Raw genomic sequence first — 19953 nt, forward strand, 5'->3', positions numbered from 1 at the left:
AGCACTAGCTTAACTAGACAAAGGCCGAAGCACCATAGTCACGCAATACAGCACAACGTACCAAATTGTAACTAGTTAGATAGAACGGCCTTTGGCCAAAGTCCTACATAGCCAACGGCTGATACAGGACTATAATGGAATAATCATAATAATAATAGAACTAGTCAAGTCACAGATACGAGAAAGCATTTTTATGAAAAATTTCTTTTTCTATCAAGGCAGAAAGACATGTCTCCTAAATCAGGCTTTAGCGACAAAAAAGTAGAGCATGCTACGAGTTTCAAAGGATGGGTTAAACAATCCCGCTGCGTAGGGGAAGAACAGGTGATGAATTTTTCTAGCGTTTCGCGGGTCTGCGCATCTAATGATAACTTTAAAAGTCACATTATACACCCAAACACCGATGGCCGCTTATGTCGTGTTATGATAGTGACGCTGAGGGCCTAGCTGTTAAGGCCTCTCGGAAAGCTGTGGGCATTGCGCCACAGCTATTCTTAGCCGCTAACTAATATAGGTATAAGGACTAGATTCGTTATAATAGTAATATAGTGCGTTCCGGAACGTAAATATAGACGTTCAATTTCTTAATGGAATCCACAAACGGTCTCGTTGTCGCTGCTATATGCAAAGACTCATGAACGCATTTGCAGTATCTATATCGACCATCTCTGCCGTTGAAGCAGTGACTAAAGTTCCGTCTTATCCAATATAATGTTTATCGAGTTCTACGATAAGTAAATCTACTCTCTTCAACCACCCATCCCTCTCCCCTCATCCTACACCACATCCGCGACCTTAACAACTGTCGCAAACACATCTGCTAACTCCGCAAGCGCCACCCTCTTCACCTCCTCACCACTCACCCCAGGAATATCACGATCCCCAATCGCCTCTTCTGCAAGCAAGACTTCATACCCTTTTTGAAACCCCTCGCGCGCAGTCGTAGACACGCACACGTGCGCCATGTAGCCCGTCAAAACAAGCTTCTTGATACCCATGCTCTGCAGCGTTTCGTGTAGAGTGGTTTGCTCGAAGGCGCCGGGGAATTGTTTCCAGATTGTTGGTTCGGTGGACTGGGGGGTGGGTTAGTTTTTCTTTTCTTTTTCTAGCTCGTCGTGGTGGTGGGGGCAGAGAGGGAGGGATAGAAGTACTTGTGCTGTGAGTTCCTGGAATTCATCGGCGAGATGGGTTCCAGGTGTGAATACGGGGGCGCCATCGTCTTCCTTGTGCAGGATGTGGATTATTTTTCCACCGGCTTTGCGGTATTTGGCGAGAAGGTCTGCGATGGCTTTTCCGCTTTCTGCGGCGTTTGTTACTTTGAGTTTTCCTGAGGCCTTTTTGGGTTGTTAGATTTGCGATTCTGCTTCACTGCGGGGTAGGGGAAGTGGGATGGGGACGTACATATTCATTTTGCGCGTCGATGATTAACAGCGCGGAGTCGCTGGTAGATGCAGTGGACGGTGGGATTCCGACAATGTCACGGAAACTTGGTGCCATGTTGATTGTGCGTCTTGTTCGTTCGTGTGGTGTTGTGAATAGTGGTGGCGGTGAACTCAACAAGGTCCTATATCCTATACGAACTGAGGATATAGACAGGCTACCCTTGGGTTTAGAGTATTATAGTTGTATAGAAGGCGTTCTATAGCCAAACAAGTAGTTGTTGCCGAGGCATATTAGATGCCGTTATACGCCGCGGAATGATTGGCAGACGGCATCCCGCAGTGGGGTGCCTGCATGACGCGATGATAAGCCTCCGCCCCAATGAGACTTGCTCATCCCGCGTCGCTCTCTGCAGCGTTGGGATCCCCCGTCTAAGTCATATTCTTATGATTCGTACATTCGATCTAAAATTCCAAGAATAAAAAACTGACTTCATAAATCGAGTGCGGTGCCAGACTGGGATAAGCGGTTCACTTTTCTCGTAGTGACGGTTTGTTAATGTGCGTGGTGTAGCCATACAAGTCGCATGAATTGGAACGAATATTCGTTCAAAAACAGCCAATTCGCTAGAGTAATCGCAAGTAATATATCGATTAAAGATATCCCCAAGAACAAATTGGGTAGACTACATAAATACAATCCCATCATCTCAATCACCAAAACCACAAGCGGCCTCTCCCGTGTCAACTCCAGAACTCCGCCAATATCTTTCCTATCAACGTCAGCTAAACACTTAATCCTCTAGTAGCATGATATCTTACCTCATTAAAGATACGTCCTCCCTCCAGGCGCCTGCTCCCTAATTTCCTTCAGCAACCTCCCATGCTCCTCAATAGCCTTGCGGCTCGTCTTCTGCACCTCACCCTGGCGCAGCGCATACGAGTACCAAGTCTTAAAGCAGTCTTTTTGGTGGGCGGTCGGGTAGCGTACACCCTTTGCACGATGGGCTTGCAGGACTGCGTGTTCTAGGGTGCGGGTTGCGGCGGGCATGGCTTAGTTTTGTATTGAGGTATTGGGATTGCACAATTGATTCAATGGCTTAAGATTTATCGACGAGAAGAAGAGGTAGAGGGAGAGCTTGAGACAGGGAAATCTTAGTGCAAGATGTGGGAAGGTAGATGGGCTGTGAAAGCGTTTGATCACGTGACTGGTATGGCTCTGGCACGGGCACCTTGTCAGCAGAACAGGATGAGTTGCGCGACGACGGCTATTTAAGGCGAAGCGGGAATGATGAGAAAGAAAGAATAGAAATCCGGGGAAAATAAGCTGACCGAACCAACCTTTTGAACTTTTTTCCCTTCTTTCGGCTCTCCGCGATCGTCTCCGCATTTCTCGTACAACGCCAGTCGTGCGGATACGCACGGGGAAAGGGGGGAGGGGGAACGCCCAACCACTCCCATCATCCCGATCTCAGCCAGCAAATATGTGTCCGGGGGATTTAGGATTGGACGAGCAAGGTCAAAGTCCGACGCGGGCCATACAACATGCACCATTTTTTGTCCGAAACTCGCAACAAAGACCTAAAGCAGAAAAGCAGTGTGGTTTCCTTCCTTCCCAGGGCTGCAGAATCCCGAGCCACTGGTAGGATTTGCAAGGTCTCCTCCAAATGGAGATATGTTGTTTTCGTCTTATGGGGTGTGTGAAGTACGCTCAGGAGAGTGTGTAGGGTTGATCGGGAAAGAACGGAATGGATAGAGTTTTGGTGAGATGCACGCAGTGCGGTGAACGTGTAGATCAGGGTCGCTTATCTTGGGGGAAAGATGGAGAGTTTGGGCACCGGTGGGATGGATCAAAACGCGGGGTAAGAACTAAGTGCGCCGAAGATCACTGCACTGGCATCGACACGGAGACTGTGGATGCGCATCTTGGATGGCGATGCGCGATGGATGGGGTGTTGGTATCTGGTAAAAGTATTGTGTCGTTGGGATATAGCGAAGAGGAAGAGGGGTTAGGGAAACAAGGTACGTATCGATGAGTTGGTAATTGGCAGGATGGTTTAGGTCAGCAAGTCTCAAATCACACTACAGACGCAGTGCTTCCCGTACCTGACCTTAGAAGCAAGACCGTTTGCTGTGTTCCCCTCCACAAAAACTGAAATCCAGGCATCCATCAGGATCATTTATGAGTGGCGTGACCAAACCATCCTGTGGCACCCCCATCATGGCTAAATCCAATGTCGCCACCTAACCACTCACCCTCGTCATTCGGACACCGATGCCTGCAAAAGACTCCGAGGGCCGTTTTCTGTCATCAACAAACTCCGAGGAACGGTTGACCCCAGGGAACGGATGAAACGATAAGTGTACACTACGACGATAAGCGAGATTTGAGCTAGATAAGGTATGTTGGTTGTATTTGTTCTCTTTTATATGAAAGTTATATTGGGCTAATGTAAGTGTAAGGCTGGTGTCCCGTCTAATCCGTGCTTGTGTCACGTGCTGCTGATGGTTCGTGGTGCTGCGTTTCGAGAACGACATACTATGAGAGGTGTTTGTGATATGAAGTTTTTGGTTCTGTGTCAGTCGCCTTGTATAAAACATAGAAGCGTGATAGTTGCAAAGATGTTGAATCCAATACCGCTTGTCGCGTTCGTGTGATCTCTGTGGTATACCTTCCTTTACAAAGTTCAGTGTCAATTGTTGAGTACGCTTGAAAACGGTCCGAATTAACGTCAAGCCTTTGTTTCAGTTGTGAAAAAGCATAGTTATCGGTCCTACCTGCCTTGTTGAGTAGATCGAGCGACACATATTGTAGATCAATCTACAACATGATCTGATATCAGTTCCACAGTCTAATATCTGGTGTCCTTGATGACGTGCGTAATAATCTCTCATGTTTGCCCACAGTTGAGGGCGAACTCATCAGGGGTATTGAGAACCTATCTGGTAGTGTCTCAGTTAATTCAGTCACAAGGCTACAAGGCTGATTACAGTTTCCCTGCTGATATTATGACAAGACGGCAGAAGTCTCATGGCAAGTATTTTGCAATTATCCCCACTGTACATCCGACGAGAACGGCAAAATATCCTGTGTCGTTCTATGGCTATCGCCACTTGATCAGGACCGAATCCTAATAAAGCGTGCCCAACAAGCAAAGGCGACAAGCCTGGTGAGAATAATCACGCAAGCAGCTGACACCTGCACTGTGAGATGAGGGGAAAAGAGTCTTTGATGAGAAACTTGCTCAAGATGCTCAGTCTCGATGGCGTTAAACAATCACCTCATGCAAGATCTCGATGAGGCGATTAGGATCTGTAGAAAATGCTCCATCGTCCAAACCCATACTTGAGTCTCAGGAGCCGTGGGCGAAGCATACCGTATCGCCCCTCATCAAATCAAACTCAAGCCCCAACTAAACTGCCTCCTCTGGCAAAAGTAACACGCCACTATTGCCCCTCAAGCCGGCTAAACACAAAACAACATAAAAATAAGACTTCAAGTCGGTTAGCCAGGGGCGACATGCTAGGCAAAGCACATTGAAGCTTTCTTTTTGGAAATCAAGTCCCCAAGACCTCGGGAGTATTATTCTGTACAACCTATTTTGCCGCCTGCTCGTCTCGACGTTCCATAGTGCAAGAGAGAAAAAACGTGGGACTGGGGAATGTGTATTTTTGCTTACTGCAAAACGTGGAAAGTGGCGCGAGGAAAGTTTGATCAGGGAAACGGAGTTTGTACCCGGAAGAGAGATAGTATAGAGAGGGAGAGAAATCAATATTGGATCCCCCTTGTCCCAGTAAGAATTCTCTATACCTGGTTCCCTGTTCTCTGCACGTAGCGTTTGCCTTTCTTGTCATCATGTGATTTTGAATTTCCTTTCTTTTACCTTTGTTCCTATATGGTAATGCATACGTTATTACGTCTCCACAGCCCCCGATTCGCTCTGTGCGTTTTTTCTTTTCTTCTGAAACTTTAAATCTTTTGTCCCTGCCGAGTTTCCGGACAAAGATGGTGACACAGGACCCGCTCTCTTAGTTAGCTATAATTTCCCAAAATAAATTTTGTTTTTGCAATTTCAAAGATAATGCAACTTGATATGTTTTTTTTTTGAAATGATGCAGCTTGGGATGTCGCCAGATGAGATTCATGAGAGGATAGAATCGTCCGGTGGTTCCAATAGTCCGTAAGGTGACTTGTTGTGGTCGAGTACTAGCACAGGCTAATTTCTAAGTCCGCCCACACACACCACGTCGATGTGTGTGGAGCCGCCCGATCTTGGCGTGGAACCGGGGTGCAGTAGTTCGAATGACGTCCTCCTATAGTTAACCTACGTATAGTGGCCTAGTGTCGACAGTGCTTCTGAACCTTCCCAAACGAGTTGGATATCCGGATAACGTCGTGGAGGATTGAAGACAGTCGCTAACCACACCATGTGCGATTCTGCACAATTCCCGATGGCTATGGGATTTGTTGTCTTATCTGACCATTTTGGGCATATCCTTTTCTCCGCCGATTTTCATGATTCGTTCCAGAACCTTTTCTCCGTGCGCTCACCTACATGTCGACCCACTTCTGCACTCCACGTCTCTCTTCCGCCCAAGATATCCACCGCGCTTGGCGTGTCGTAGTGGAAGCGGTAGAAGTACCGGCTCCTATATATCTTGGCAGGACGTGTTCAACCGGTGGTAAACTGAAAGATTGCCGAGATTTCCCGCCTAGAGCCTTCTGTGTCCTGTCACGTGCGATACTACCCCTGATAGATTCATCGTGTATGCATGTTTAGCCCGATTGACGTTCTTCTTGGGCTGTGAAAGGATATGGGGAGTGTGGGGTAGGGTATCTGCACTTATTTCTGTGGCGTTCCTTTATATTAACGTCCTCGAAACCCGGTTCAAACAGCGCGTAAAACCCGGGTAGAGCGATGTTCTTTTAATTATGTTATGCAGATTTACGCAAGGGCTACAGATCTTTTTGATCACCCCGTCGTGGCCGTTGCTACCGAAACTGGATGCCGATCGGTGCATGTTCCCTATGTGTCTCGACTTGGTCATTGTGGCCGCCGCTTAGGGTGAGCTTGTCGAAGTGAGAGGCCTTAACCTACCACCAATGTGTACACCATCACGAATAGAGACAGCACGCGAGATGAGACCTCATGACCACCAGTGTCATTTCATCCTGCGATTCAGGCTCAACTATTACTCGGCGTAGAGATATAAGTCGATAGCTGCTCCCAGTCAGTAGCATCACTGCATCCAACACAGATCAGCAACACTCAACACAAGATGGTTTCCTTCAAGTCTCTGCTTCTCGCCGCTGTGGCTACCACCAGCGTCCTCGCTGCTCCCTTCGATTTCCTTCGTGAGCGCGACGATGTCAACGCGACTGCTCTCCTTGAGAAGCGTCAGTCTACTCCCAGCGCCGAGGGATACCACAATGGATACTTCTACTCGTGGTGGACTGATGGCGGTGGCTCTGCCCAGTACACTATGGGTGAGGGCAGCAGGTACTCTGTGACCTGGAGGAACACTGGCAACTTTGTTGGTGGAAAGGGGTGGAACCCTGGAAGCGGCCGGTAGGTTGCGAAGACTGTTTGGTGATGAGAATCTTACTAATGTGGATTCGTAGTGTCATCAACTACGGCGGAGCCTTCAACCCCCAGGGCAACGGATACCTCGCTGTGTACGGATGGACCCGCAACCCGCTTGTCGAGTACTACGTGATTGAATCCTACGGAACCTACAACCCCAGCAGTGGAGCCCAAATCAAGGGCAGCTTCCAGACCGACGGTGGTACTTACAACGTTGCCGTCTCCACCCGTTACAACCAGCCCTCCATTGACGGAACAAGGACCTTTCAGCAGTACTGGTAAGTCATTTCGGTGTTTAATCAGACAGAAGCGTAGATGTTGACTGTTATGATAGGTCTGTCCGCACCCAGAAGCGTGTCGGTGGAAGCGTGAACATGCAGAACCACTTCAACGCTTGGTCTCGCTATGGCTTGAACCTTGGTCAACACTACTACCAGATCGTCGCCACTGAGGGTTACCAGTCCTCTGGAAGCTCTGACATCTATGTGCAGACTCAGTAGAGTAGTTGTTGTCTGTGAAGCGAGCAACTAGTAGACGAGATTAGACAAGAATAGTGTCTCGGATAGTTGTAAGCAGGTTGGAGAAAGAGCGATGTGTTCGATTTCCTGTACATAGAAACATGTCAATTCACTCGCTATAAAACCTTCCGTCCTCGAATGTGTTCTCTTTTGTATTAGCTGAGCATTGTATCGTGGTTCGGCAAAAGCAGGTAAAGTTTAGGTGAGGGCATTTGTTATAAACAGTCATAGTCTCGTAGCCATCGAATGCTGGTGTGTGAATTCCACTTAGGTGGTGTGTGTATGTATGCTGACCGAGCGGTTTTCTCTTCTCATCTACCAACAAGTGACCGCATACAACTCTTGCTCCGCAACTTTACATTTTGTTAAAAACGTTCGTTCCAGTTACGTATTGCTCCGTGCCCTCTCTCATCCTGCCCTCAGTCTCCATATCATAACTGTCCTCAGTGACAATCAACTCATCAGTCAGTCCTTCCAACAATACGCTATTTTGCGCCTCAGCCTCGGCCATGAGGTCGAAGCTTTCTCCAGAGTCACTGCCGGCCTTTTCAAAAACGTCAAGACCGCCATCGAACCAACGTGCCTGCTCACCGATCCAGTCAACACCACCTGTACGGCGACTTCGGCGCAAGACTTCCTTCTCTTCGAGGGGCAGCAAAGGAAGATCGACCTTGGGCGGCAGAATGGTGCGGCGGTGCCAGGCACCGAGGAACATGCCTTCAGGATCAACTTCGTTGCGGACACGATTGTATTCATCAAGGTCGTCACCATACGCTGACGACAGGTAGGCGTAATCGACGGATTGGAAGTTCTTTGCCCAATGAGGCCGGCCATTGTATTCTTTCATCAAGTGCTCAAAAGCTTCATAATAGCGTTCTCTGCAAGGGGGATCCTGACCATAGGGACGATAAAGTGTGGCATTGAGATAAAGGGAAGGTGTATGCGCGTAAGAGGTGTCAAGGTATGGACGTGGCTCGCGGTCGACAGTGTTTGCGATACGGACTTCAATTGGCGAGTGGACGTAAAGACCTTTAGTGCTAAAGGGGAGGCCGGAGGATTTCTCATCGCCGTGGAGCCAGTTTGTGATGCGAGTCAAGGCCTCAGGACCTTTCTCGAGAGGAATGCTCCATTCGTTGACGAACTGAGAGTAGAGACAGTTCATGAGGAGTTCGGTACGTTGTTCGCCGACAGCAGAGATGACAGCTCCATCTTTGAAACCGTATTGCATGCCAAAGACGAACCATTCTACCCAGGGTAGGAAACGTGGGACGTATTGAGATATCCAGAGTAAGATGTGGTAGGTATGATAGCCAACACTACCGCCGTACCAGTTGTATTCGGGTGCCCGGTGCGCTTTTTTGGTCTTGTCTGCGCGCCATACAACCGCGCGCTTCATATACGGTAGCCACCATACTCTGACGAATTCATTGGAAGTCCACAGCCCGTTGTTCCAGTCTGCCAGGACATCTTCAATAGGTCGAATGGTCTGTACCCACTCAACGTTGTTCGCCTCAACCATCTGGAATTCGATCTCGACAATTATGCCCAACGCACCCAAGGATACCAATGCAGCTCGGAAGAGGTCGGGGGATTGTTGCGGAGAACAACGAACAGCTTGCCCATTGGCCAGTACTATGCGCAAACTCTGAACCCGGTCTGAGAGCAGTCCGTGGCTATATGAGCTTCCGTGAGTCGCTGTGCCAATGGCTCCGGCTAGAGATTGAACGTCGATAGAGCCCAAGTTTGGCATGGTCAAACCGTAAGATTTTGCCTGCAGATTCAAGTTGTGCATGCGTATTCCAGCCTGAACGGTCATTGTTTTGCGCTCCTTGTCGACCTTCAAGACCTGGTTGAAGTCATCAAGATTGATCATCCATGATGAAGTACATGTTAGGTCCGAAGGTGAATGTCCACATCCTACGGTGACAACCCGTCTTCGCATGCGACGTGCGAGATTGACGACTTTCTGAACCTCCTCGAGACTCTGGGGGCGAATGTAGAGCTCAGGTCGCGAGTGGAAGGTCCGGGCCCACGTGTGGTGAATGTGAGAGTGGGATGCACGGAAAGGGACGCCGGGATCGGTACGGTCGAGCTCTATGGAGAGACGTGGTGGCATCATGACGCCTGGTACACCGCCAGCAGGAGGCGAGTGCGCCATGTTGGTGGTGGTCAAGAATATGAACTCATGAGATACGATGGTGGCGTACAGTAGACAGAGTCGAGATCGAAAGACTAGTAGATGACGTTAGCGCGACCCCGCCATGCAGGAACATGCCAAGACATGGCCTGATAGCGGCAGTGGTGTGTGTGCGCTGTACGCCCTAGTCCTGGCTTCTGAGGATGATAGTGTGAAAGAACTTCAGCACGGCAATACAATGAGGCCGATTCTTACCAATCTAGCTCGCCCAGAGCTGAATTACCGGATGCCGTCCTGTTGATCGGCTTTTGTAGCGGGTCCGATTGGGAATTTGCATCCTGCAAGAAAACTTCGCTGTATCCCATGGCAAACATTGCTGAAAGCAGACTTACACAAGGCATATTGTATGTCGGATGTAGGATATGTTTGATGTCAGATACAGCGGATTGAGAGGACACTGCCCCGCTGTTGGCCAATCAATCACGTGAAGTACTTTCAGAATTTAGCGCGTTTGTAGCGCGTCACCAACAGCGGGGCCGCCAGCCCGACATCACCCTGTAGTTTTGACTTTGACGTTGTCCATCTGTCCAACCTCGAGCGCCTACCTTGAGATCCGATATCGAGCAGACCATCATTTTGACTCGGTAGCTTACATCAGCACTCAATTTGGCTGACCCTGATAATCCGAAGCAAACGTGCAATCTTCAACGAGGGACGTGTTTGTCTGTGGTACGATTGCTCTCAAGTGGATAAAGTTTGTCGCTGAGAACAGAACTGTTTTCTATACTACTAACAAACATGATATCACACCTATTGCTGATTCATGAAAGCATAAAAAGCATATAATCAGACCAAACTTGAGTCTTCAAACGCCTCAAATACTCAACATATTATTGTCCTATATATCAACATGACTGCAGATGGGTATGCTGAGCATCTCTGATTTTGTTTCATACTCTTTTTTTTGTGATTCTTATTCGAAAGCGATGGCATTTCGACCCAACAGTTCCTCCATCCACTTCCAGGGTTGTCACAATACTGTATAACGCCATATAGCATGCCAAGGATCAGTCAGTTCGAAGATACAGAGTAGTCGATGCTTGTGGTCAATTTCACAGGTGCAATCTCTCAGAGTGAAAGAGGGCAAATTTCTCTTACTTAGTCTTGCGCGATACCAGCAAACGCCAGGTACACCAATCAATCCTCGTCACTGATCCCAATGGCAACGCGCGGGCTCCAGAAACCTCAATCTGTCTGCCAATTATCATATGCGTAAACGTAGAAAGCCGGACACTAGCACAGTATGTCTGGAGCAAGTCTCCCAGAAGTTGTGCCACCTAGACAAGGAGGGTAGGCCGCGTGATATGACTATACGCATGAGGGCACTCACTCTCACCCGATCACGCCTTCCTGACACCTGACTTTCACTTTCACTCGCTAGTAGCTTTTAGCCCACTTTCCTATCAATATATACCCCTCCCACCCGTCCCCAGCTTTCTCCCACAACTTCTCCCAATACACTTGTCAACTTCTTCTTTTGACACCGATTGACACTCCTATCTCTTCATTCAACATCAATCCGCCGCTAAGCGGTCGTTACGATGCGTCTTCTTGTCGTCGCCCTGCTTGCGCTGCTGGTGAGTTGCTTCGCTAGCAGCTCTCACTCCATCGACGTCTCACCCGCCCTCGAGATCATCGAGGGCTACTTCCATGATCACTCCATCATCGGCCGTGATGCTACCAAATGTAGTGTATCACAGCCCTGTATCGACGGTGTCTGCTGCAATGGTCAAGGTATGTATGACCCACCAGGTTTTGCGGGTCGAAGAGTACTGATGAAACTTAGGTTATTGCGATCCCCATACTGCCAAACGCCGCATCACATACTATGCAGCATCTAACATCCGCCGCCGTGCCTGCGAGCAGATCTGGCCTGTCCGCTTGAACACCACTGGTTTCACTCACATTGTCCTCGGTTTCGCTGTCTTCGATCCGAAGACTTTCGCGGTTGGCATGCAGCACCCTGACGATGGAGAGACTTATAAACAGTTTCTCCGTTTACCCGATAACGTTCGGAAGGGATTGGTAAATGCCTACTCAAAATCTCTCAAGGTGCGATAGCTGACTTAACCACAGGCCATCGGTGGTTGGGAAATGTCAAACGAGGGACCGACGCGCACTGCCTGGTCTGACATGTCGAGTACCAAATCCAACCGCAAGGCTTTCATTGACTCGCTCAAAAAGTTTCTTGACACTTGGAAGTTCACTGGCATTGAGATTCATTGGGAGTGGCCTGGTGCGTCAAATCGCGGCGGCAACCCAGCCGATACTCAGAATCAGGTCGACCTGGTTCACGAGCTGCGTGAATGCTTCGGCAAGGATTTTACCATCTCCGTTGTTCTTCCGGCCCAAAATGGATATCTCAAGAACATGGCCCCGTTGAAGATGCAAAACGTCGTCGATTGGTTCACGGTCTTGACTTACGACTTTCATGGGCCTTGGGACGCCTTTATCGACGGTTTGGGACCCAAGATCAAGCCACACACTGATCTTGCTGAGATAAACTCTACCCTCAGCCTGCTATCATCTGCCAGTCTCGATCCTGCCAAAATCAACATGGGTCTCGCGAATTACGGACGTGGTTTTACTGTCGCCAACCAGACTTGCAAGTACTACGGCTGTGAGTTCACCGGCCCAAGCAAAGCTGGTAGCTGCACAAGGGAAGACGGCCTCCTCAGCGCTTGCGAGATTTCAAGGATCATTCGGGAGAGGAATTTGACACCTCAGGTCATTTACGGTGGTGCAGGCGTCAAGGAGATCTCTTGGGATGATCAGTGGATTGGATACGACGACAATGACACACTCGCGGCGAAGCTGGGCCTGGCAAACAAGCGCTGCCTCGGAGGCACTTCTCTTTGGGCCATTGAGCACGATCACTGCGATGGAGGAGCCGGCGGGCCACAAGCGCCCCAAAATCCAGCCCAACCTAGCCTGCCGCCTTCTGCCCCGTCTCCTGCTCCATCTCCTGTTCAACCCGGCCTCCCATCTTCTGCTCCATTTCCTGTTCAGCCAGGCCGGTCGTCTTCTGCTCCGCCTGGCTTCTCGTCCTCTGCTGCACCGGGTTCGTCCGCTCAACCTGCTCCGCCTAGCATTCAATCGTCTATCCAGCCAGGTCTGCCGTCTTCTGCTTCGTCTGCTGTTCAGCCAGGCCTGCCATCTTCTGTTCAGCCTGGCCGACCGTCGTCTGCTCCATCGTCTGCTGTACCAAGTTCATCCGCTCAACCTAGTATACCACCTCCTGCTCCGTCTTCTGCCCAGCCCGGCCTCCCATCTACTGTTCAACCCGGCTTGACATCTTCTCTTCCATCAGGTTTATTCACTCAACCTGGTCTGCCACCTTCTGCCTCGATTTCTGTCCAGCCCGGCCTACCATCTTCTGCCTCATCTGGTACTCCATCCCCCGTTCAGCCCGGCGTCCTGTCCTCTCCTACACCAGGTTCATCCTCTAAACCTGTTCTGGCGCCCTCCGCTTCGTCTCTCATTCAGCCCGGTCTGCCTTCCTCTGTTCAGTCTGGCCTCCCGTCCTCTGCTCCGCCTAGCTTCCCATCTTCCGTTCTACTAAGTTCAACCACTCAACTTGTTTTACTGCCTTCTGCTCCATCTTTGAGTCAGCCCGGTCTGCCATCCTCTGCTCAGCCCAGCCTCCCATCTTCTTCTCCGTCTGGTATTCCGTCCCCTGTTCAGCCTGGCATCCCATCTTCCGCCCCACCGGGTTCATCCGCTCAACCTGGCCTTTCACCGTTCGCTCCAACATCGTCCGCAAATCCTGCGCAGTCTTCTCTACCATCATCGATTGCCTCCACGCAGGGTTCAATTGTCCCCCAGCCACCCAACAGCTCAATTGGTCAGAATACTTCTCCTGTTGTGCCCTCTGCATCTGAACGCCCTTCGTCGAAAGGACCTCCTAGCCCATCTTCTGCTGTTTGGAGCAACCAACCAACATCCAGATCCACATCGAGCCATTCTGATGTCTCGTCTTCAGTGCAGATACCAGGACCAATATCGCCATTGCCATCTCTGTCTCCTTCTCCAGCTCCGTCTTTAGCTCCAGCTCCATCGTTGTCTCCACTGCCATTGCCATTGCCATCTTTATCGGCATCACCATCTCAGAGTCAGCCTCCATCCCAGTCTGGATCGCATTCGACTGCATGGACAGCAACTGGATCTACCGTACTGGGAAGTTATAGTGCGTTTTCTTCTGGACCTTGGAGCAGTATCACTTCAGTGGCTAGCATATCAGTCCCAAGTTCTTCGCATTCTGGCTCATCTGGTGCTGGTTCTTCTGCTGCTTGGTCGGGTAGCTCTGCCGGATCTTCTGTCACACCAATCGCCCCTGTCGTTTCTTCTGTCACGACCATTGTCCCTCCTGCTTCCTCTACCGCTGGGTCTTCCGCTGTTTCTTCAGGTAGCTCTACAGGGCCTTCTGTCACGGCAATCATCCCAGTCATCCCCATTCTCCCAAGTGGAGCTCCGTCTTCAACAACGCCCAGCACTCAGGTCGGGTCGTCTTCAGTTGTGGGTAGTTCATGGGCAGGTTTACCCAGTGGTCCGAGCCAAGCCCCATCCTGGATCCCGCCTCCTCCTGGCAGTTCGGCAGCACAGTCGCCTCCCCACTCGAGCATGGTTATCTCCTCTTCGTCGCCAGGAAGCTTACCAATGCAGTCTTCCGGTGGCGAGACGGCCACTCGTCCTCCGACCTCCGCTCAGGGTAGCAATACTCCGACTGACATTGTTGTCTCATCCAAAGCCAGTACTGCACCGCCGGTTGTTATCGTCAGTTCCACTCCCACTTCCAGCTCTGCAAAACCATCGCCTACTGCCACAGGATGCCCCGATGAGTGCCGCAACTTGGACTGGTGCAACATCTTCTGCAAAGGCTGGGTGTTCCCGAGGCCCATCGATGTGCAGCCGCCCCACGAATGTCTACTCCCTGAGAACATCAACTGGTGTCGGGCTTGGTGGTGGGGTTTCCCTGGAAACATCGAGCACCATAACGGTGATCCGGATTCGCACTCGGACAGTGATCCAGACTGTAAGCCAAACGACTGCGTTGCGGAGTGTGCGATATGGCGTACTGTCACGTTCTTCATGTTCAAGCGGCCAGTCTGCCCATGTGTTCCCAAGAAGTGCGACAAAGATGGTGAGAGCGACAGTCCCAGCGACAGCGACCGTGACGATCCCAAGGTCAAGCCTAAGCCAACATCTCGTCCAAAGGAGAAGAATCCAAAGTGTAAGTTCCTCGGTTGTGGCTGCGGCTGGATGGGCCTTTCCTTTGGACCTGGATGCCCTGGACTCGAGATCGAAATCACTTCTCCCTGTGGTCTTTTCGGATGTAATCCTTGTGTTTTCTTCGGATGCCCTGGCACGCAGCCCTCAGGTCTTATCGGTTACGATGGATACTGTCCTGGAGGAGGATGCGAACCTTGTCCTCCAGAACTTTGCAGTCGCCCTGGCTGTACGATCTCTGGTGGTTGTGGACCCAAGCCTGGACCAGCACCGACGAAGCCACCGAATCGTCCTGATCCGGAAGACTGCGACGACAGCAAGAGGACCGTCATCACTGAACGCTTCGTGTGGTGCACCAAAGGATACAATGTCTCTGCCCTTCCATCGAGCCTTCGAGGAACTTCTTCGACAATGGTTTCTTCGCTCTGCTTGCCAATGATCGATGCCACAGTGACCATGTGTGGTGGTGCAATGCCTGGATTCGACACGACGACGACACAGACAGGTACCAAAACGGCCGGTTCAAACGGTCCTGCCTGCACTCGGGCTCCATTGTCTCTGGATGACGACGAGGGTGACAACAGCCCGAACGACCCGTTCCACACGTCCAAAACCTTCGCTAGCAACACGACTAACATGGTTCCGTCTAAGACTTCATTTTCATCGCCCAAGACAACCAAGACATCATTCGCGCCGCCTGGCCCTAGCCTCGGCCCTATGGACAAGTTCGGACGCTGGAAGGTGAAGATCAACCAGTACATGTTCAACGACTACTCCGAAGTCAACTGGAAGCTGTACGATCCGAACGGCAACCACGCTGGTGGGCACAACGTTCACGGCAACGGCATGAAGGAGATGAAGGACTACATCCAGTCCGTCAATCGTCCCTTGGAGCACATGATGCCTTTCGGTGTTGACATGACTGTCTCGAATCCTCACGATGTCAACAAGTGTGTTGTGAACTTCTCCATCAAGAAGGAGATGCCAGGCTGCAAAAAGTTCAACGGCGAACTATGCAGGCCCTTTATGACTACTGAAACTTTTACTGAAAGCGGGTTTTTCATGGTCTCAGTGTGTGATACCGAATGCGGTTGGCTAAATCTGAAGTCACTTCTAGAGCCGTCGGATTTGTGGTGCCAGGACCTGAACGATGCGGACTGGGAGCCTATGGCGAACGGGTGGAAACGCATCTTTGAGTGTGGGTGGAAGGGTTTTTGATATCTGCATGAAGGAATGAGGTCCTTCAACTGCTGTGTATGTACTGCTCCAAAGAGTAGACGGCTTTGATACAGCAGCCTCATGAAGCTAATCTAGAACAGCACAATGCTGATGCGCTAGATAAATGAAAGTTTGATTGCACTACCAATGTCCTCCTGCGCACGTCCAGTCGCTTTGTTCCAAACTACTCTCATACCTATGTGCTTTATCTCTAGCATCATCTCTTTTCTCCTTGCGATCCTCTCCAGAATTCTGTGGTTTGAGAAACCCCTTGATATACCTCAAGTCATTGTCATCGTCACTAATTTTGTATTGAATTTTAGCACCACAGCTTTCCTAGGGTCCAACACATGATTGAAAACTCAACACGATCTACGCGTTACACTCACACCGTCCACCCCCTCTCCCTCGCAACCTCCCACGCCGCATCATCATCCACCTCAACAAAAACCCTCAACTCCTTCTCCACCAGCACCCTACAAACCCTCCACATCTCCTCATCCCCAAAAACCTCCTTCGCCTCCCCAAACGCGTACATAGCAATATCCTTACACCAAGGCAAATTGCGTAACCCCGCATAAACCGTATCCTTGACCCTCTGCCTCGCTTCCTCCAGCCTAATCTCTGCTTTACTCTTTTTCCCATCTCGGCGTGGTTTCTTATTCCGCATCTGGATTGTATGCTGCAGACGGCGTAACTGTGCAATTTCGAAGTTGATGTACGATTTCCATAGTGCAGGACAACACTTTCCGCTGGCTTCAACCGCGCGTTTATACAGCGCGCGGACTGAATGCTCTGTTGAGCCCGCAATCTCCCCCCTTCGCATCTCGTAGTGAATTGCAAATGCCCAGCCAGCTATACTACGTTCTTCGTGCTGGAGCGCGGTACGCTGCATTACGCCACGGACGCGGTCGTCGATTGAGAAGCGGGATTCGTTTGCGGCGTAGAGGGCGAGCAGGAGGGTGTTATCTGGGAAGCGGGCGAGGAGGGGCTCGAGGGTTGAGCGGGTGAGGGCGGGTTTGACGATGGGGGCGTGGGTGGTGTGGAAGGCGAGGAGGCGGGATATGGATTGGGCGTGGAGTTCAGCGTAGGGGGAGGAAGTGGCGGCGTGGGAGGTGAACCAGATTGAGAGGTGGGAGTGGAGGTTTGTGGCAAGAGTGATGGAGTAGGAGCTTGTTAGGTAGAGGAGGAGGGCGGAGAGGGAGGTGCTGAGGATTGCAGTGGTGTGGTCTTGGGCGAGTAGGGCTTGTTCGCTGATCTCGGCGAGTCTTATACGAGTATTGTTTACGAGGGTCTCGTCGGGTTGCGATTGTGCAGTTTCGGAGGGAGGGTTACCGTGCGGCGAGACAAGCCGCCATAGTGCTAAATTCCTCTCTCCTCTACGAAGAGCATCCCAGACCCAGCTATCCAGGAGTTTCAATACTTGCGGAGTCAATTCTTTTGATTTGCCAGCTTGCATGCCAAGCACCATGCGGAATACTTGATCTGCTTTTTCCGAGTTTCCTAGTCGGGATTCAACTAATCCATAAGCATTGTATAGACACAAGCTTGGTGGGCGAGCCTTCAGCAGTTGCTTTGCTGTTTTGAAAGCCTCACTGGGGTAGTGTCGGTGTTCAAACGCAAGAAGATACTCTCCAAAGATATCGTCGCTCGACGGATCTGAGGCTACGAGTTTCAGCAGTCGTCGGATAAAATCAGTATCAAGTCCGATGCTACTGGTAGAGAAATTTTGGTCGAATAACAGCTCTGTTGTCATCTGGAAACTTTTCGATGGGCAATCCGAGAAGTGCTTGAGCGTTTGTATAAAGTTGGAAGATTCCTCCCCGTTTAGGGGAGTCGATGACCAGTGGCGTTGCAGAAAAGGATCGGACCACCAGCTTTGCTGATGCGCGCCCGACTTTGGCATAGGAGGTAGTCCGCAAAAGCATAGAAAGGCTTCCACAAGCATTCTTGGCGGTACGTCTTCTGGAATCAGCTTCAGGTATGGTGCTATGTCATCGAAGAGAATGGTATGGAAAGCATCATCCTCTGCTATGTCGTCAGATGCCCGGCCTGGTATCACAAGCCGTCTTGTCGCTTCCGTTTCGCGTTTTCCGAAGTCTTCAAAGAACGAGTCTGACGAGTCTTTCTCTAACAAGGGGGAAAACTCAAACGATGCAGGCTCATCTGCTGGACTGTACTGCTTCCACCCTTTTGCTTGTGGCTCGCCAATACGTGCTACCTCACTATCCCAGAACACCTCAAACGCTTCGATGGTCGCATCATCTGCGGGCCGTAGAATACAGAATTCAAGCAAAGCTTGCAAAATTGCTACCGAAAGCTCCTGGTATCCGGCTTCATATGTCATGGATGTAAGGCGCAGTAGTATGTGCAGCATGCTCGTAGGTGGAAATTCTTGTGTGCTTGCACTAAGAGTTTCGATGCACTTGAAGAAGATAGCTCGGCAATCTTCATACTTGAAAGTTGTGAATCGCGACTGTACGAAGTCAAGATACATCATCCACAGTTCCACGCTCTCTGAATGTTTTGCGAGAACGTCCTTCCATTTACTGGCCAGCTTGGCGCTGTCCCATGCTTTCTCGGTCTCTTTCAAGAGCCCTTTATAGAGTTTTAACTGGCCCTCAGGGAGTTTACCGACCTTCTTAAGGGCTTCTCCGTATATGTCGATGCGTATGTCAGCAAGATGGGCTTTGTCAGAAACTGTCAACTCAACAGATGGCCGCTCAAGCTTTAGCATGGCCTCCTGATGAGCGATCAGCGCCAGCCACCCTGCAACATCTTCAGGGTGCTCTTTGGTGTGCCGCGCGAGTCGCGAGTTGGTGCGAGTGACTTCGGCATCAAATGTAACATCAACATCAGACTCATATTGCGTATCTGGGTCAGCTGGCTCGGCAGATTTTGGCTCATCTATTCCTCGATAGTCAAATTCTGGTGTTCCTTCGTCGTCATCGTCATCGTCATCATCACTGTCATGCCGCATCCTTTTGCCGGTTGCAGACAAGAGCACAAAGTCTTGGTTGAGATCTGAGGCATCGCCGCCGGCTTTTACTAGACGCAGCGCACGTTCACCTGACCGCTTTGTGGGTTTATCTGTGAGCAGACGCTGTTGACGTCGGCGCGTGGCAGGCGAAACATATATTTTCTTGTCCGTAGATAATTCTCTGTCAATCTTCTGCCGCAATGAAAGACCCAAGACAAATCCATGGCCATAGCGACGGTAAGGTGGAATTTCATAACGGTTCAAGGTACCGTACCGTAATACGTCCGCGTCTCCTCGCCGATCGCTGAAGTAGGGCTTGTTTGCAGAGGCGTCTTTTTCCCGGATCTGTCGGCTTGGTGATTTTGAAACTCTTTTGTAGTGGTGTTTTTCTTTTGATGTCTGATCAGATTTGCCATGTTGTTGAGGTTCATTGGATAGTTCCTGAGCAGGCTTGGGCTTTGGCCGGAAGCTCGCGAAACTCGAGGTGTTTGCACTCATTGTAGGGTGCGAGCATGTGACAGAATCCTTCAATACTGAGAGACAATACAAGCCAATGTTATGGTGCTCTTGTTCGTAGCCACGGTGAAGGGTGCGAGAAACGCAGCATGAGTCGAGGGATGGTGCAAATCCGATGAGAGACTACAACCTCAATGCCAAATTTATTTCGTTTTTTCTGGAAGAAGCTGTGGATGCTGTGAACACCTCAAAGCTAGGACGGAGGGTTATGTGTAATGAAGGGCAGGTAGCACGTGTCTCGGGAGTCCGATGGCGCATGTGGCTGAAGCGGCCCGCCGTAAAAACCTACTAGCGTGAAATCTTGCAAATGGTCCGTCTCGAAATTTTGAATGCG

The 19953-nt window shown here is 50.4% G+C and overlaps 7 protein-coding genes across 7 annotated transcripts; 2 read left to right on the top strand and 5 right to left on the bottom strand.

The window, feature by feature from the left end:
• Positions 1 to 782: 782 nt before the first annotated feature.
• COCCADRAFT_61235 (uncharacterized protein) lies at positions 783 to 1497 on the bottom strand (the record flags this gene model as incomplete). Its single annotated transcript, XM_007709769.1, has 3 exons — positions 783 to 1073; positions 1152 to 1334; positions 1402 to 1497. Coding segments are annotated over 3 exons (570 nt in total), but the record flags the coding sequence as incomplete, so codon positions are not given.
• A 708-nt stretch (positions 1498 to 2205) lies between these two features.
• COCCADRAFT_84716 (uncharacterized protein) lies at positions 2206 to 2430 on the bottom strand (the record flags this gene model as incomplete). Its single annotated transcript, XM_007709770.1, has 1 exon — positions 2206 to 2430. The coding sequence occupies one exon, from the start codon at positions 2428 to 2430 to the stop codon at positions 2206 to 2208; it is 225 nt and encodes a 74-aa protein (XP_007707960.1).
• A 3405-nt stretch (positions 2431 to 5835) lies between these two features.
• Positions 5836 to 6117, bottom strand: COCCADRAFT_84715 (uncharacterized protein; the record flags this gene model as incomplete). The annotated part of the gene is given in 2 exon segments (XM_007709771.1): positions 5836 to 5917; positions 5936 to 6117. Coding segments are annotated over 2 exon segments (264 nt in total), but the record flags the coding sequence as incomplete, so codon positions are not given.
• A 542-nt stretch (positions 6118 to 6659) lies between these two features.
• Positions 6660 to 7464, top strand: COCCADRAFT_1359 (glycoside hydrolase family 11 protein; the record flags this gene model as incomplete). The annotated part of the gene is made up of 3 exons (XM_007709707.1): positions 6660 to 6949; positions 7003 to 7242; positions 7299 to 7464. The coding sequence occupies 3 exons, from the start codon at positions 6660 to 6662 to the stop codon at positions 7462 to 7464; spliced, it is 696 nt and encodes a 231-aa protein (XP_007707897.1).
• A 373-nt stretch (positions 7465 to 7837) lies between these two features.
• COCCADRAFT_84782 (uncharacterized protein) lies at positions 7838 to 9601 on the bottom strand (the record flags this gene model as incomplete). Its single annotated transcript, XM_007709772.1, has 1 exon — positions 7838 to 9601. One exon carries the CDS (start codon positions 9599 to 9601, stop codon positions 7838 to 7840), a length of 1764 nt encoding a protein of 587 aa, XP_007707962.1.
• A 1619-nt stretch (positions 9602 to 11220) lies between these two features.
• COCCADRAFT_33017 (glycoside hydrolase family 18 protein) lies at positions 11221 to 16123 on the top strand (the record flags this gene model as incomplete). Its single annotated transcript, XM_007709748.1, has 6 exons — positions 11221 to 11413; positions 11466 to 11704; positions 11756 to 12608; positions 13364 to 13487; positions 13662 to 13849; positions 14556 to 16123. 6 exons carry the CDS (start codon positions 11221 to 11223, stop codon positions 16121 to 16123), a joined length of 3165 nt encoding a protein of 1054 aa, XP_007707938.1.
• A 385-nt stretch (positions 16124 to 16508) lies between these two features.
• Positions 16509 to 19601, bottom strand: COCCADRAFT_1362 (uncharacterized protein; the record flags this gene model as incomplete). The annotated part of the gene is made up of 1 exon (XM_007709708.1): positions 16509 to 19601. The coding sequence occupies one exon, from the start codon at positions 19599 to 19601 to the stop codon at positions 16509 to 16511; it is 3093 nt and encodes a 1030-aa protein (XP_007707898.1).
• Positions 19602 to 19953: the final 352 nt, after the last annotated feature.

Source organism: Bipolaris zeicola (assembly GCF_000523435.1).
Source record: "Bipolaris zeicola 26-R-13 unplaced genomic scaffold scaffold_11, whole genome shotgun sequence".
Classification (NCBI taxonomy): Eukaryota; Fungi; Ascomycota; class Dothideomycetes; order Pleosporales; family Pleosporaceae; genus Bipolaris; species Bipolaris zeicola.